The sequence below is a fragment of the Cinclus cinclus genome, chromosome 13 (genome assembly GCF_963662255.1).
Source record: "Cinclus cinclus chromosome 13, bCinCin1.1, whole genome shotgun sequence".
NCBI lineage: Eukaryota > Metazoa > Chordata > Aves > Passeriformes > Cinclidae > Cinclus > Cinclus cinclus.
Window position 1 is genome coordinate 3,007,255 of NC_085058.1, and position 17,306 is coordinate 3,024,560.

Genomic DNA, 17,306 nt, shown 5'->3' on the forward strand with positions numbered 1-17,306 from the left:
ATGTGGCACTGAGCAAACAGGAATTCTCTCCTGCTCTGGAGAGCCTCAACTCGGAATAATTAAAGCATCTCTATCCCCATCTCCTGCAGCAGGGCCAGGTTTTTACACGTCAGGCAGTTTAAACTCTGATTTAGGCTCCAAAGCGTGCTGGAAACATATTATCCCCTGCACTGCTGCCATTCCCTGTGCTCACAGAAGAATTATTTTTGTAATAATAAAACCAGCTTCTCGTCAGCCTCTGTTACATAATCCACAATTCAGCAAAGGGCATTTCTTTTGAAAAGTCGCTGGATGAAAATGTCCTTTCCCTCCCTCACGAGGAGATGGAGCAGCTCCTGCAGAATGAATAAAAGGGGGATAAAAAGCAGCTTTGCTGGAGAGAAATGGAATCCTGTCAAACACACATTTGTTGTATTAGGAAAGGTCAGGGGAGAGCTGGGGAGGGCTGAAAACCTTTGGTTATTTCAAATCCTTGCGCTGCACCATTGGAGAGCCAGGCTGAGGATTTTAAAGAGCTAATCTGAGACAGGATTGTTTTTATTAACGACGTTTGAGGTGGTTTTAGGACAGAAATTTAACGGTCTTTAAAATTTTTGGAGATCTTCAGCTTCAGTTGCTGCGACATGGGGATAGCAGACAACCTGATATTGCCTGCTCAGACTCTGCTTCCTGTGCTGCAACTGAATCCCTTCCCACTGCTTTCCAGGGAATGGCTTCTCCGTTGTTAACGTGGATTTTTTTTGGTAGTTTCCAGGAGCTTTCCTGCCCTGGCTCTTTCTGCTTCGAAGGGATTCTTGTGTTTTCCTTAGCTGTAACACTGATATTCCTGTATTCCCTTAAAAAAGGGGTTAAAGCAGTGACTGCTGGCTCAGTGGATTTTTTCCCTGCTGGGGAGGAGCAGGAATGGGGAGAGCAGAGAACAATTCCTGCCTTTGCTAAGCACGAGGTGGGTTTAATCCTTGGAAAAACCTCTGGGACAGGAGAGACAAATTCCCCGTGGAAGGAAATCTCCTCAGGAGGGATTCAGCCCAGCTTCCTGACAGCACAAAGCTGCATTTTCCATGGGATTACAGGGGATGTAATTCAGGGAGGAAAAAGCTGGCATTTCCCTGGAATGCCTTTGCCATCCATAGTTTTGGGGAGGTTATGTAAATTGTGGAATTATCCCAGACTTGGATTTTTTACAGTGTGTGAGGGAAAGTGCCACCCAATAAATACAATTGGTGTCTCCTGTGAGAGCTCCTCCAGCACTACTGCACTGATACTCCTTAATATTTCCATTGAAATATGGGAAACAAGTGAGCTTTTAAAGGCACTGGACTTGGCTGTGGGTCTGGGTTCACAGGTTGGTCAGAATTGGCTCTGCTCCATCTTTATCCATCTATTATTTATTCCAGAGTGCTGATTCAAGTGTTTTAGGTAAATAAGAGATATTCAGTGTTTCCTAGAGAAGTGAATATTTTGATATCAAGTCTGCAGCAAGATAAAAACGATTCTGTGTCCAGGATGTCCCAAAAAGACAGAAGCACTTCCATAACCTCTGTCTCTTTAAATTCCCAAGGTGCAGAACCCTGGAATTTTCTAGTTCACGCTAAAGGCCTGGGAGCAGATGGGCTCCAACAGCAGAGCTGGAGAGGGAGGGAGGGAGGGAGCTGTAAGTGGGAGCAGGAGCTGTGACAGGGACTCAGAGCTGCCTTGGGGACAGGCACCTGCCCACAGTGACATTCCAGCTGTGCCAGGGCTCTGTCAGAGCTCCCTCCTCAGGCTCTGCTGTTCTGTGGAACCAGGGAACTGCCACAGCTTTGTTCTTCCCGGCTACAAACTGGGAAAAAGCCCACCATTCCTGCTCTTGGGAAGGTGACTGCAGCCAGTTTTGGAGTTTATAAAGCATGTCCTGCTTGTCCTTCCCTATGGGCTATTGCAGCCTTGACTCAATTTTCACCTGCACGTCCAGGTGATGGTAGCAGGAAGATTGTCACCTGCAATCCTGGAATTGGGTGTTCTGAACCCAGCCAGGAGGGGATTTGGGGAGGGGGAAGAAATTCCCTGGAACTGGGGAAAGTGTGGCTGTGCTGGTCTGCCACACCAGGGCCTTCTCCTGCCAGGAATGACCCCGTGGGCTGTGCTTGGATGTGCTTCCTCAGGGAACTGGGGCTGCTGAGATCAGGTTTTGCACCATAAAAGTAGCCATAAAATACCAGATGTGTTCCAAAAGTGTGAAAGGAAGCATCACTTTTTTTTTATTCCAGGGACACTTGGATTTGTGTTAGGGTCTCAGGCAGATCTGATGGCTTTGTGGTGATGGCCAGAGTAACTAAAAGAATCCTTTCCATGCTGAATTCCTGATTTCTGCTCAGGAACTGATCCCTGTGTCCTGGCCCTGTTCAGGAATCCTTTCCATGCTGAATTCCTGATTTCTGCTCAGGAACTGATCCCTGTGTCCTGGCCCTATTCAGGAATCCTTTCCATGCTGAATTCCTGATTTCTGCTCAGGAACTGATCCCTGAGTCCTGGCCCTATTCAGGAATCCTTTCCATGCTGAATTCCTGATTTCTGCTCAGGAACTGATCCCTGTGTCCTGGCCCTGTTCAGGAATCCTTTCCATGCTGAATTCCTGATTTCTGCTCAGGAACTGATCCCTGTGTCCTGGCCCTATTCAGGAATCCTTTCCATGCTGAATTCCTGATTTCTGCTCAGGAACTGATCCCTGTGTCCTGGCCCTGTTCAGGAATCCTTTCCATGCTGAATTCCTGATTTCTGCTCAGGAACTGATCCCTGTGTCCTGGCCCTATTCAGGAATCCTTTCCATGCTGAATTCCTGATTTCTGCTCAGGAACTGATCCCTGAGTCCTGGCCCTATTCAGGAGTCCTTTCGATGCTGAATTCCTGATTTCTGCTCAGGAACTGATCCCTGTGTCCTGGCCCTATTCAGGAATCCTTTCCATGCTGAATTCCTGATTTCTGCTCAGGAACTGATCCCTGTGTCCACATGTGCCAGGAATTGTTCCTCGGACACATTCCCTGGATGTCCTCACCAAAACCATTCCCCTCATCATGCTCCCAGTTTCCCACTGCAGAAACACGGATTTAATTTGCCCCTAAATCTCCTGCATGCCGAGGCTTTGGGATGCACAGGGAAGTGGTGGATGCTGGGCTGGATCCAGGGAATGTTGAATGCCTCCTGTGGCCTCTGAGGGAGCGATCCTCAGGTTTCCCTGCCTGTGGAATGAGCCTCCTGCCCTGGCACAGCTCATGCATTTTACATGATGTTCTCTCTCCGGGTTGTGTTCTCTGGGAAGCTGCAGGATGAGACGACAGGAATTAAATCTATGGATTGCCCCGGGCTCACCTCAGGCCCCTCTTAAAGCTGTTCTGCAGCTGGCAAAAATTAATGGGATTAACACCAATTTTCTAGTTTCGTGCTTCCTGGTGACAGCAGAATTGGAAAGCATGGATCTTGTGGAAAATGGGTGGGAATAGGCAGGATGCTTCAGTGCCTTCCTGGAATTGAGGTGTTTCACCTCTTCCAGCTGTCACTTTTTGTGTATTTAACTGATCTCCAAGATTTTCAGTGGATGTGAGCATTGGCAAGGAACAAAACGTTAATCAGGGTGCTTTTTCCAGCCCAAATGGGGTAAAAATGCAACACTTGACAGAGTGAGATTTCCCCACCCTCAGAACTCTCGTTGCTTAATCAAGAGAAGAAAAAGGTGTTAATCAGCCAAGGTACCTCATTAACACAGCCCAACTGAGGAGGGCAGCTCCTGCCTCCTGGCATTTTCTAGCATATTCCCATCAAATTGTCAATGTGAGAAAAAAAATATCAAAAATCAAAAGCAAAAATCAGCTCAGGTGAGGGCACAGCAGAGCTGAGCAGTTCTTGGTGGCTTTGCCTTTTGCACTTGCATTGTTGTTTATTTATTTGAAGAATTTAAGAAAACATAATTTGGATGTTATGCAGTGAAATATAAAGATATAAAAATATAAAATCTGCTCCAGATCTTTCCTGAGGGCCTGAGAGTAGTGAAATACAAATTTTTGATGTGCTGAGAGGTTTTCCAGGTGGGTTTTTGCTGTAAAGACAGCCAAGCTCAAAGTCATTCAGTCCTACAGCAGTTAGACTTTATTTATTGTGCCTCCAGACTGAAAATCAGGTTTGGTTTTGCACTTTAGCCTTGTAAGCTCTCAGTTCTGAGCTTTGAACTGTGCTTTGTGCTTTGATTTAAGTGGGATTCATGTGAGCAGCAGCATCAGCCTGCTTTTTGGGGATTCCTTGGTTATGGTTGTATTGGTTGGGGTTGAAAACTTCCTTGGAAATCTTTTGTTTTTCCCTCATTTTGGTCCTCATTTGTTCATTCTTTCTATGTGTTAAACCTGGTTTTTGCTGTCTTTGGGCCTGGCTTAATGTCTTTCCTCAACTTGGGTTTTAAAAGGCAAAGCACGTATATTTTTTAAACCCCCTTTTTACATCAGACTTAACCTGGGGAGATGAAAATTCTCCCTGCTGTGCTCCTCCAGGGCCATTCTCCGTAATTCTTTTGCCTTGCTTTTAAACCTTGATGAAATTTGAGTTCCAAAAGGATATTTTAATCAATGGCACAATAATTTCTACAATTCAGGGACAACTGCGAGGCACTGCTTTGTGTATTCTTACCCTGGCACATTTTACAAGAGTTTCTGAGCTCTGAAAATCTTGTTTTTTCTCAGTGGGGGTTTAATTTTCTTTCCCCAGGACAAATTTTAACTCAGAGTTTGGAAATGTGAGGAGCCCCTGGAATTCCAGTGGAATTCCATGTGCAGACTGAAACATTTCCCTGGTTTTAGGGCATTAATCTCTCCTCAAGTTTGTCCACACAATTGGGGGATGAGATCAAATCTTGAATAAATTAACCCTTCCAGAAGGGATTTCAGATTAGTTCCAAATCTTTGGGGTTAAACAGAGCACAGTCCCAAATCTGTGGGGTTAAACAGAGCACAGCCCCAAATATCTGGGGATAAATCAAGCACAGTCCTAAATCTTTGGGATTAAACAGAGCACAGTCCCAAATCTGTGGGGATAAATCAAGCACAGTCCTAAATCTGTGGGGTTAAACAGAGTGCTATCCCAAATATTTGTGTTTAAGCAGAGCACAGTCCCAAATCTCTGGATTTAAACCAGGAAATCTTTGTGTTTAAACAGAGCACAGTTCCCAGTCTTTGGGGATAAATCAAGCACAGTCCTAAATCTTTGGGGTTAAACAGAGCACATTTCCCAATCTTTGGGGTTAAACAGAGCGTGGTCCCAAATCTTTGGGGTTAAACAGAGCACATTTCCCAAATCTTTGGGGTTAAACAGAGCACATTTCCCAATCTTTGGGGTTAAACAGAGCACATTTCCCAATCTTTGGGGTTAAACAGAGCGTGGTCCCAAATCTTTGTGTTTAAGCAGAGCACAGTCCCAAATCTCTGGGGATAAACCAGAAAATCTTTGTGTTTAAGCCAAGCACGGTCCCCAGTCTTTGGGGTTAAACTGAGCACAGTCCCTTGAGGCAGCCCCGAGCCCGTGGCTGTGTCTCTGTGGTTGTTTTGCCGGGTGAGCTGTGCAGGACAAGCCCAAGAAAGGCAAGGCCGGGCTCCGGCATCTCCTGCGTAAGCGGGATCTGCCCAGCGTCACCCGCTCCGTGCTGGGACAAGCATGGAATTCACTGGCAGGGCCCAAAGGCAGCAGCACTTCCCAGCTGCCCTGTGCTGCAGCCTCTGGAGTAATTCATCTTTTTCCTTTTTTTTGTGTTTTTTAAGCATTCCTGCTCAGTGCTGGCAGATTGCAGCTCCTTGTGCAGCTCCTGGCTGGGTGTCACCAGGGGCATGACTGCTGCTCTTTGTGAATGGCTAAAATTGCAAAATATTAACCCGGAGCTGCCTTTGGTAATTTGAGTATTTGTTAATTTATACATAGAGACTGTTTATCATCCCTGGGGGTGCTGGTCATTGGGGTCAGTGGTGGTCATTCATTGGGGTCAGGGAGTGCTGGTCATTCATTGGGATTGTGGCCATCCATTATTGGGGTCTGTGACTGTGGTCATTAGGGGGCTCTGACCATTAGGGGGCTGTGACCAGTGGCTATTAGGGGGCTGTGGCCAGTGGTCACTGAGGGCTGTGGCCATTAGGGGGCTGTGACCAGTGGTCACTGGGGGCTGTGGCCATTAGGGGGCTGTGGCCATTAGGGGGCTGTGACCAGTGGTCACTGGGAGCTGTGGCCATTAGGGGGCTGTGACCAGTGGCTATTAGGGGGCTGTGGCCAGTGGTCACTGGGGGCTGTGGCCATCAGGGGGCTGTGACCAGTGGTCACTGAGGGCTGTGGCCATTAGTGGGCTGTGGCCAGTGGCCATTAGGGGGCTGTGGCCATTGTGGCTGCTCTAGCTGGGATTTCCTGCCCCTACAGCCCTGCAGGATTTGCTGGGAGTCTCTCAGTGCTGATCCCCTCCGTGTGGGGATGCCGGGCTGGGGAGTTGCTGATCCCATGTGTTCATAAATCAAGGAATTTGAGGGTAATTGTTTAAAATTTCGAGTGTTCTTGCAGCTGTTCTTGCAGCTCCACGCCAGCTGCTCTTCCAGCAGTATTGTGCCAGCAGGGGACACTTGGTGTGTTTTGGGGACACTTGGGGGTTTTCCTGCCCAAAGGAATGCCACCTTCCCATGTCTTTTGCAGCTCTTTGTTTTCTGTGGCCAAGTGAGGGACGGGGCATTAAATGCTGTTTAATAAGTGCTCCAAGTCCACATTTCCATTTCTAAACCTCATTGATTTGTCCCTCATCCTAAAATAAGCCCAGAATTCAAGGACAGGGATGGCACAGTCTGAGGAGAGGGATGACAGACAGAGTTTTCCTGGTGTGGCACTGTCCTTCCCCATGCTGCTTAGGTCCCCTGCCCCAGCACAGCACCAGGACAGCTTTTGCTGCATAATCTGTCTGGCCAGCTGTGTCCTAATCCTGCAGTTTCAGGAGGGGCCTGGGGGAAGGGCCTGGTTTGAGGCACTGCTATTCTCCTGGATATCTTTGGAAATAGGATTGAAGGACAATTTAGTGTGAGTGTGCTCCCAGCAGGGCTCTGAGGCGTGTAAATATGGGAGGATTTAGGATATCCAGAATAATGATATCGTGGCCTGAGCATGGATGTGAGCCCAGCAGCTCTCCACAGTGGGGGGGGACTGCTGAGGTTCCTTTGTGGGTTCCTAACAAAACAACTTTTTGGCTGTGAGTGTTCATTGCACTGAAATTCCCTCATTCCCGGAGCTGGGGTTATCAGCTCCTCCAGGAAAATAGGTCACTTGTATCTTGGGGAATTCTCTGCCCTGGAGTCCTAAATGGATGGGAGAGGAGGTCAGAGCAGAGCTCACAGCTGGCACGGGTCTGGGATTTTACCCCTTGTGCCCTTGTGGATGGGTCAGGTAAAGAACCTCCTCAGAGAGCAGATGCCTGACCAGGAACACTTAACCCTGGCACATCCCGAGCTTCCCACGGCCGAAAGAGGCCTGGAAGTGCCTCCGTGAGGGTGTGCCCGTGCAGCTGCCAGGGAAAGGAGGAGCAGCTGGAATATTGGGAATTTCCTGCCCTGCAGCCTGGGCCCTGCACCCCTGTTCTGTGTGCTGTGGGTGTCCCCAGCCGTGTCACTGCTGATGCCATGGGTGTCCCCAGGCCGTGTCACTCCTGATACCATGGGTGTCCCCAGGCCGTGTCACTGCCGATGCCGTGGGTGTCCCCCGGCCCTGTCACTGCCGATGCCATGGGTGTCCCCAGCCGTGTCACTGCCGATGCCATGGGTGTCCCCCGGCCCTGTCACTGCCGATGCCATGGGTGTCCCCAGGCCGTGTCACTGCCGATGCCATGGGTGTCCCCCGGCCCTGTCACTGCCAATACCGTGGGTGTCCCCTGGCCCTGTCACTGCCAATGCCATGTCTCTAACCATGTTTTCTGCTCCGCTGCTTTGTTGTGTGTGAGCTCTGTTGTTTTCTGCTGCTCTGTCACTGCGTTTCTGCTGCCCCTCCCTGCAGCCGGGTTTGTCAAGTCGCCCATGTCAGAAACTAAGCTCACGGGGGACGCCTTTGAACTGTACTGTGATGTGGTTGGGAACCCCACTCCAGAGATCCAGTGGTGGTATGCAGAAGTCAACCGGGCTGAGGCTTTCAAACAGCTGTGGGATGGCGCTCGGAAGCGCCGTGTCACCATTAACACTGCCTACGGGGCCAATGGGGTGAGTGTGCTGAGAGTAACCCGCCTTACCTTGGAAGACTCTGGGACTTACGAGTGCAGGGCCAGCAACGATCCCAGGAGGAATGACTTGAGGCAAAATCCCTCCATTACGTGGATTCGAGCCCAGGCTACTATAAGCGTCCTGCAGAGTGAGTCTGGCCCCCAGTAGTGGCACTGTAGTGTCTAGAGGCAGTCTGGTGACCCCGCCCCGTGTCCCACCCTCTGCCACCCCGTGCTGTCCTCCCGACCTGACCCGACCCGACCCACGGGCTGCCCCTCGCCTGTAGTGCTGACCCTGTCTGCCACCCGTGTCTCTTCTCCTTAGGACCAAAGCACTTGGGAAAACCTCGGGATGTGTGTTAGAGCTTCTGTGTGAAACGAGCCCGCTGTTGGATTTGTGTTTGTTCCCTCCTCCCTTTAGTTTTGTAGGAGGTTTCCAGCCTCCCTGGCTTCTCCACGAGTGCCTTTCTCTTTGATTTCCATGTTCTTCCCAACTCTAACCGTTTTATTTTGTTTTCTCCTGTTCTCTTGGAATTTATGGGAATGCCTCCTCGCCTGGTTTTGGTTACATGTCTGCTTCTGGATAAATCCTTCCCTTTCAGTTCCACGTGACCTTTCATGTTTGGATTTTTCCATGAAGTCGTGGTGTTTCTTTTCCTTCCTGGCCAGCAGCATGTTCCTAAGGAGTTCTCTGATGCAGCAGTGCTGAGGAGATGCAGCCATTCCTAATGCAGCCTGGGGAGGAGGGGGGGATGTCCTGCCCAGTGCTGAACTCAAACTTGAGCTCAGCGACTCCATCCAGGGGCAGCTCCTGGCAGCAGCAAAGCTCTGAGAGCTGAGGCCCTGCTTGGCCCAGAGTTGCTTTTTGTTATTGGTTGTGACAAGGCTTTCCTGCCTTCACTTTGCTTTTTACCCCAGGTGGATTTGGGAGTTCGTGTGGTCCGATTCAGTAGAGAAGAATTTTGGACCAGATGTAAAACTTGCATTTGCTTAAGGAAATGGCTGCTGAGTTACAGGTAGAGGGAATTAAATCTGCAGTGTGCAGGTACAGGAGAACTTGTTTTGAGTTGTTTCTCAGTGTCCTCAGCTGACAGAAGAGCAGAACAAAAGTGTGGTCTTGCTCCTGTGCTCTGTGCACAAATAACCCTTTAATGCCCTACTGGGTGCAAAATACCAACTCTGTATTTGCATCTCAATTATTTATTTGGGCACCTTGAACAGTGCCCCCCAGAGCTGTCCCCAAAGCCTGGTGCTGCCGCTGGCACTGCTGGATCAGAGCCCTTCCCTCTGGAAATGGAAACAGCATTGGTGCACGTATTAAAATGGATGGTGACCCCGGTGGTGTGGAGTGACTGCAGTGTTTGGGTGGCACAGGATCCCTGAGCTGGCACTGCTCAGCCTCAGCCCAGCCCTCGCCCCTCCCGCGTCCTTTGGGCTCCCAAAGGACTGGAATGCTTGCATGGCCTCCAGCAGCAGCTCTGCCATCCTGGGAACGATCCTGCCTTGGGACAAACCCAGAACTGTGTCTGCTAGGGAGTGCTGTGTGCTGGAGAGAGCCCCGTGCCTGCCGGCCCTGCTGGGGCTCCAGAGCGACTCTGGGGGACAAAATCCTGCTGTGTGCAGAGCCAGGCTTTGGGACCAGCTGCTGGGAAGATGTGTCCCTATGGAAAGGGAGCTTCCCTCCCTCAGGCCCGTGGCACTGAGCTGCTCCAGGGACTGAAGCTCAGCCTCTCCTCCCCTGCCATTAATGCCGTTTCCTTCCAAGTGCCTTGTGCCGGGATAACGCTGCTCTGGGGCTGTGCTCTGGCAGGGAGATGTGGATCAAACCCCTGAATGCCTTTCCCGTGTGTGCTGGGAGAGCTGAGCTGCTCGTGCCGGGGAGAAGGAGCCCATGGACATCAACGCCTGCCTGACCCTGCCGGTGGCACAGGAGAACGGGGACAAGGTTTCCAAAGTGTCCCTGGAAGTGGAGACTCTTCCCTGAGCCTGCTCGGATGGCTTCAGCTGTTCCATTATGTGCCTGAGCACAGTTTGTCTTGGAAATGAGAATTGTCTGGCTCACTGGAGTTGGAATTTCCAGCTGATGCTGGTGGCTGCTGCCCTGCTGCGACACCGAAGTCCCACAGAGCACAGGCTCCATCCTGGCCTCTGCAGAGGTCAACTTGCTTTTGAAAATCTGGCGCCCAGGACCCACCATCTGCCTTCCACCTCATTATGGATTTGGAACCAGAATTTCACTTACTGGGGTTTTTTTTAGTTGCTTTACTGGGTTTTTAACTGGAGCTGAGCTTACATAAAATGGGCACTTCAAGTGATGAGTAAAAAGTGATTTTCTAGGTGAGCATCCTCCTTTGGCTGCTGCTGTCCCAGTATTCCAACTGCAGTTTGTCTCCTGGAATTAAATGAGGAGACCGATCCATCAATTTGCTTTTTTAATAGCCACATCAAATTAACATAAATGCAGGTGAAGCTGGAAATGAGACTTGCAGCTGCCTTCAGTTTTGCTAAACTAAAACTGAAAAGGTTGCAGGTCAGCCACCAAGTTACTATTTCAGACACACTCCAAAAATATTCCCAGAGCTCTGTCAGTGTTTTTGAGAGGAATGCAGATGAGCTCTTTGGGGGTGGAAAAGCACATGGGGCAGGCCAGGAATGGTGCATGATACAGGAATAGCACAACAATTTTGGGCCCAAACAATCCTTGAAAGGGTAGAATACCCAGTGTGGGAGAAATGAGGCAGAAACAGAATGAAAAACGTGATAACACAAACAGCAACTGCAGTGTTTCTGCAGTAATAGAATGATTTAGAGAGCTGGGAGAAGGAGGATTTTCAAAAAGGGATATCCAGGACTGGAGTGCTCCAGGTTATCAGTGGATGCATATTTTTTCTCTGGGCAATAATCTTAAGGCTGTGCCACACGATACAGGGATGTTCCTTCCCTGCGTGGAAAGCTGGGATGGTTCTGACACAATTTGGTATTTTCCGTTCTCTCATTGCGTTTCATGATCTGCATTCCAAAGGCTTCTGTGGATCATAAATTTATATCCCAGACTGTTGCCACAAGGCACGGCAGAGTTTCCAAACTCCTTGGGTGACTTGCAGAAATCAGGGAAATGTTTGCTGCTTCCTCAGCCTCCTGCATCCAGAGGGGAGGGAGGAATGAGCAGCTGGAACTGCACCTCTGGAATTCCCTGCTCCTTAGTCAGGAATTCATCCTAGGCAGGGCACACAGCAGCATTTACACACAGAGGCTCTGGGGTGGCTTGCGGGCAAAGCTGACACTAAAAAGCAGGTTTTTTGGAAGACTAACAGCAAGAATTGTGAAATTTTTTAACTCTGCCATCCTGTGTGAGGTGGTTTTTCACAGAATGCTTCAGGCCCTGCAGCAGAAAGGTCTTTTGGCCAAGTTTGGGAAGCAGCTTCCGTGGCTGTGCTGGAAATCAGCCAGCTGTGTGTGCTGGAGAGCAGCAGCACCTGCAGGAGCTGAAGCCAGCATGGTTCTCAAACAGCAGGACGGTGCTCTCATTGATTTTAGCACTTCTGAAAGGCTTTGCCCTAAAAATGGTGAATTTGGTGTTGCCAGGTGAGGCTGTGGAGTGGAACAGCCCCAAAGCAGCCAGCAAAGTGCAGAACTCCGGGGCTCTGCTCATGCACTGGGGCTGTTTTTGTTCTTCATACATGTTTGTGCTCGAGGTTACTTTAGACTCAAAGCAGTTGCAGCTCTGATTTTACCCCGCTGTGTTTCCCTGCATTTCACTGTCAGGTTCTGAGCACTGCTCTCAGCTGTTCTCCCTCAGCCTCCTGCCTTCCCCAGTTCCAGACACCGGGGAAATCGTGCCATTTGGAGTCTCCTGGGTGCACTTAAGGACACAGCAGCCTTTGGGCAGGGGCAAATCCAGAATATTACTGAGAAGCCTAAATTTGAGTACAGTTCATATAAAAAAAGATGGTTTGTTTGAAACCTCAAGGAGAAGAAGGAAGTGCCAGCCAGCAAGAAGCTTCTGGAGGAGCAACTGAGGCCTCACGTGCAGCCCCCAGGACTTCGTTTGGGAAGTTTGTTTGTGGGAAACACGAAGTGTGTCGGGAGTCGTGGTGTCAGCTGGATGTGTGCGGTGCTGGCAGTGCTCCAATAAACCATGAAACGTTCTGTTGGTGCAGGCGGGAGCGGAGCCCGAGGCGGTGCCGCGGTAGCGCTGCGCTGTTCGGTCTGTGCCTTCTCGGTGTGTCCCGCAGTGCCGTTCCCCGTGTGGTGCCCTCCCCTGCCGCTCCCCTGTGCCCTGTAGAGTAGCGGGCGTTGTCCCCAGGGGTGTGGCTGCTGAGCGCTGTCCCTGCCTTGCAGAGCCCAGGATCAACGCCAGCGAGGACGTGGTGCTGCACGTGGCCGGCGTGGCCGTCACGCTGCAGTGCAACCTCACCAGCAGCCCCAGCCCCCTGGCCGCCAGCTACTGGGTGAAGAACGGCGAGGAGATCCCGGGCACCAGGAAGCTCTCCAACACCACCGAGTACAGGTGAGTACAGGCCTGGGAGACTCTAGGGGAGAAGGGCACACCTGGGGTTCCGTAGCGAGGGGGTGGCTCCGGTAAAAACTCCGTGAATTCGGGGCTTGCAGGCTGGACCGCAGAGCTCTTCTCTAGGGTTCACCTGGACAAAAGCACGGACACGCAGCGTGGTTTTCTTTCCTTTGGAATGCGTGGGGTCTGTCCTGCCCGTCTCCTTAAGGAGGGATCTGTTGCTGCGCATCTTCCTGCAGCCCAAAATCCCGCCTGAAATGGGAAGTGGGGAATGGGCTGAGCCAGGGCTGCCCTGGGGAGGGCAGAGATGGTGTTCCTGAGGTGTCGCTGAGGGTTTGGTCACCCCACTGCTGTGGGATGATCCCAGACCTCGGCTGGAGTGGTGGGATCCTGTGCGGCTCCCTCAGCTATGCCCTCAGAATCTGTTCCTTCTGTGATCTTCTTGCACTGTTTTTCCTTCCCGTCCACTTGCCCCCTTGATGAACAGCAAATCCAACTTCCAGTTCCACGTTAAGCCAAACTGAAGAGCACTTAGGGATGTTTTAACCTCTGCTGGCAACTTGGTCCCTCCTATTTTCTGTCTCTAGAGTGGCCCTTTCCCCCCTGCTCCACAGGACTAGGGAATGTTCCAGGTTTCCATGGCCTTAGCAATGCAGCCTCTCACCCACAGCATTATGGAAGTTTGGTTTGATCCCAATAATGATTTGTCCAAGTTTTTCCTTTCATTTTCCCCTTTAGCTCACCTCAAATTACCTGGTTAATTTGGCAATTAGAAACTGAGTCTCACTTCCTTTCATAATTCCCTCCCGACCTTTCTTCAGTTCAGTGTTCAGCACTGGGCCTGACTGAGCTTTAGGGGTTCTGCTTCCTTAGTGAGCAGTTCACTGCATGGGAGTGGTGCTCAGGGTTACTGGGAATTGCACAATTATTGCCCAGGAAGGGCCGTGCTGAGGCTGGCTCCTCTGGCATCTGTTCCAAACCAGGCTGGATTCTTCCTTCCAAATTCCTCTGCAAAGGAAGATTTAGGCTTGGCTTCAGTTTTTGTTGCTGGGGAAGGAAGGAGTGAAGTAGGGGGCCACAGCAGTGCCTCTTGTCCCTAGGGAATGGGGGGACTATGGGAGCTGCCAGCAATCCCAGGGATAGCTGGAGAAATCCCAGATTTCCGTTTGCACAGTAGATCCTGAATTTGTGACCACTCCTAGGCTGCTTTGCTGATGATGGAGTTCAGGCTCTCTCTGCTGTTTGGTTTTGCATTGGATCTGCTCCTTAGCTGTGTTGTGGTTACATTTGAAATCCAGCAATTCCAGCATCAGCAAAGCTGTGGTTAACAGAGAGTATTTACCTCCCCCATTTATATATATTTTATATTCGTGCATCTTTAGTATTCTGTTTATTTCCCTTCAGCTCCTGGGTTCTTGTTTTTTTCAGTCACTTTGTTTTGCTGTAAGATGTTTTTGGTGCTTGGAGTTCAGAGCTGGGTACTTTTATCATCCAGAAAGCTCCAGAATTTAAGAGGTTAAACTGCTTCCCTTAAAAATCCAGCCCCTTCCATCACTGGCAGTGGAATGAACCTCTCCTAACCCTTCATCCATCCTCGGGGTGGCTGCTCCTGGCTGGAGGGAGCTCCTGCCTGCCTGCAGAACCTTGAGCTGTGTCAGTTTGCAGCTCCTGAATGATTGATGGTAACTGGACCCCAGTGTCACCCTGGTCGCTCCAGCCTGGGGAGACTCAAACAGTTCCACCTTGTCCTTCCTTTCCTCACTTTGGAGCATTGCCTGGAGCGGGTTAGAACCAGCAGTGGTCGAAGTGTGGTTATTGAACTGTTCTCCATTGGAAAGTTGCTTATCTTAAATAACTTTCTAACTTCAGGTGTGGGTGAGTAAGTGCTGTCAGCACTCAGAGTGAAGTGAGCAGCTGTTTCCATGTGTCTGAGCAGTTTCCACGTGTAATTAAATGATTTTATTGCAGGGTTTGTGTTCTTCTGCGGGGCTTTTTGCTTGGTTAAAAAAAAAATAATAAAAAAAGGAAGCCAAGGAGCTTTTTGGGGGAGGGAACTGCCTCAGTGTGTGCTGGGGTGGGGGGCTGGGCCTGCCCCTCTTACACCAGCAGGGCATTGTGCAATTAATGGGTGTTAATTGAGGTGCTAGTGGGGCGCTGCAGTGACCGTTGTGGTGTGAGCCAGCTGAGCTGTGCCCTCTGCTGCAGGATCCTGAAGGCCCGAGCAGAGGAGTCGGGGGAGTACCTGTGTGTGTTCGTGTTCTCCGGCTCTCCCGTCGCCAACGCCACCATCGAAGTGAGAGGTACTGCTGGAACTGTCACTGATGTCCCACTGTCCCACTGCTCCCTTCCCTGGCTCTGGGAATGGCACTCCCTGCCTCCAGCAGTTCCCTCGGCTGCCCCACAAGAGGAAAGGTCTTCTCATCATACAGAGCTAGGCCTGGGTTAATAATCATCAGTAATAATTTATTATCAGAGATAACAACTCGGATTCCAAGGGAAAGCCTGGCACACGTTCAGGGGAAGAGCTCACAGAGATGGGAATGCAGCTACGGCATTTGTGGACACTAAAGCACCTCCTGGCATCTCTGGGAGCCTGAAATTTAGGGTAAAAGCTGCAAGATGGGCAAGGTTGGCACGAGTGTTGCTGTAGGTGAAGCACGGAGCAGTGCTGATGAATTCCCAGTGACCAGGGGGCTGCAGGGAGGGCCGAGTTCCGGAATTTGTGGTGCATGGGCAGGCCCTGGGAGGCAGGTGGGAGGATCCCTCAGTCTGTGGGAGATGGAATTCCAGCACCCTGTGCCTCTGAGGAGCTTAGCTGGGTGTTCAGGGTACACAGGTGGAGCGGTTTAATTTTCCTTCTTTTCCTTTTCTTGGGGATTTTTTCTTCCATTCTGCTCTTCTGCTCGAATTGCTAAATCTCCTGGTGTTATCCTAATGAAAATGTTCAATTCCTGCTGCCTCCTCTGGGCTGCTTTAGGTGGCAAACCACTCCTAGAGAGGGGAAATGTAACTCTGGGAGTGTAGCAGGATCTCTGCCAGCTCTGATAGTCTCTGCAAGGCCCTTTGGGAGTGTTTGCCTCAGGGCTTGGCTGCTGCTCTGCCAGGCAGGACCACCAAGCAAGCTTGGCAGGGAGGTGGGAGTTCACTCTGGGTGAAGAAAAGCCAATATCTGTGATTGAAGTGCAAGGAGAACTAATCCTACTCACTTCCCACGGGTAATTTACACCTAAATACTCCTCAGATGCTATATAATAAATTGGGATTGCACTTAGAGCAGGTGTGAGGGACAGTGACACAGTCTGGGCTGCCCATGCAGATCTGCAATTTAATATTTACCTGCGTGGGTCATGTCGGTGCTCAAGCAATTACACACAGATTTAATTGCTGATTGTAATTATGGTGCAGCTCTCACTGCTGATGCACAGGGAAAGGAGGGTGCTGAATGCCAGAGTGCTCGTGCTCCAAAAATAGGGATTTTCTGACAGCTCGTGAACAGCTTCCCCAGAGCCTGTGGCAGAGGCAGCCCAGGGCATCCAGGGCCACCTCCCTTCGTGTGCTGCTGCCTCCTGAGTCCCTCCAGTGTCCCTGGAATGGGCCCTGGAGCCACCTGGGATAGTGGGAAGTGTCCCTGCACATGGCAGGGGTGGCACTGCATGGACTTTAAGTCCCTTCACCCAAACCATTCTGGGATTGATTTAGTAAAAAAATCCCTAGGGCAGTGCTGTAAGAGCAGTTGGGAATCCCGGGGTTTAATGGCAGCATCTGCTGCCTTTCCTGGGAATTCATTCCAAGGCTGGCTTCCCTCAGGCAGCTGTTGCTGAAGTTCTGGGGGAGGCTTTGTTCCTGCTCAGACCCTTGAAGCTCTGGGGGTGCTGTGTGGGGCCAGCTCTGAGCTGCAAACCAAAGGCTGAGCAAAGGCTGAGATTAGGGAAATGGGGCCTTGGAGCAGGGATCTCTTTGTGTCCCCTTTTCCTTGGCACTGGAGCAGGCTGGGGTGCCCGGGGGGTGATTTTGGTGGGGCAGTGCTGCTGGAGCTGCCAGGCCTGGCCTGGAGGACACCCCCTCCTCCCCCCTGAAGGGGATTTTTGATTGCTGCATTTCTGCCTGGAGGAATCCCTGCAGTGCTGGTGTGGAGCTCTGGAGGCCTGAGGATGAAAAGAAACCAAAAGAGAGAATGAAATGCAGCCCTGGAGAACTCTGCAGTGCTGCTGCTCTTACTGGGATCTTGGGAGAAAGGGAGAGGAAACAGGATCTTCTTAATTCCTCTTCCTGAGAGGCCTTTCAAAGGATTCTTCCAGCTCCCTTTGCACCTTCCTGTTCCATCCTCCCCAGGTGTGCTGGGGAAGAACCTCATCCTTGATTCCTGGCTGTCTCAGGAAACCTCTGCTGCAATCTTGCTCCTCTCTACCAGAAATTAATTAAACTGGACACTCTTTGAGCCCAGCTGCATCTTGGAGTGATCCACGAAAATCCTCTCACATACCCCCTTCTGGTGCCTTCAGTATCTTCAAGCTCCAGAGGGAGACAGGGATTGGAATCATAACCAGAAAAAGAAACCTTGCAGA

General features: G+C 50.7%; 1 protein-coding gene across 1 annotated transcript in view; it reads left to right on the plus strand.

Moving 5' to 3' along the window:
* NPTN (neuroplastin) overlaps positions 1–17,306 on the plus strand; it is a 38,463-nt gene that overhangs the window by 8,434 nt on the left and 12,723 nt on the right. Inside the window, exons 2-3 of the mRNA XM_062501302.1 lie at positions 12,570–12,738; positions 14,947–15,041. Of these exons, the coding sequence (XP_062357286.1) occupies positions 12,570–12,738; positions 14,947–15,041 (264 nt within the window). The remainder of the gene's footprint in view (positions 1–12,569; positions 12,739–14,946; positions 15,042–17,306) is intronic.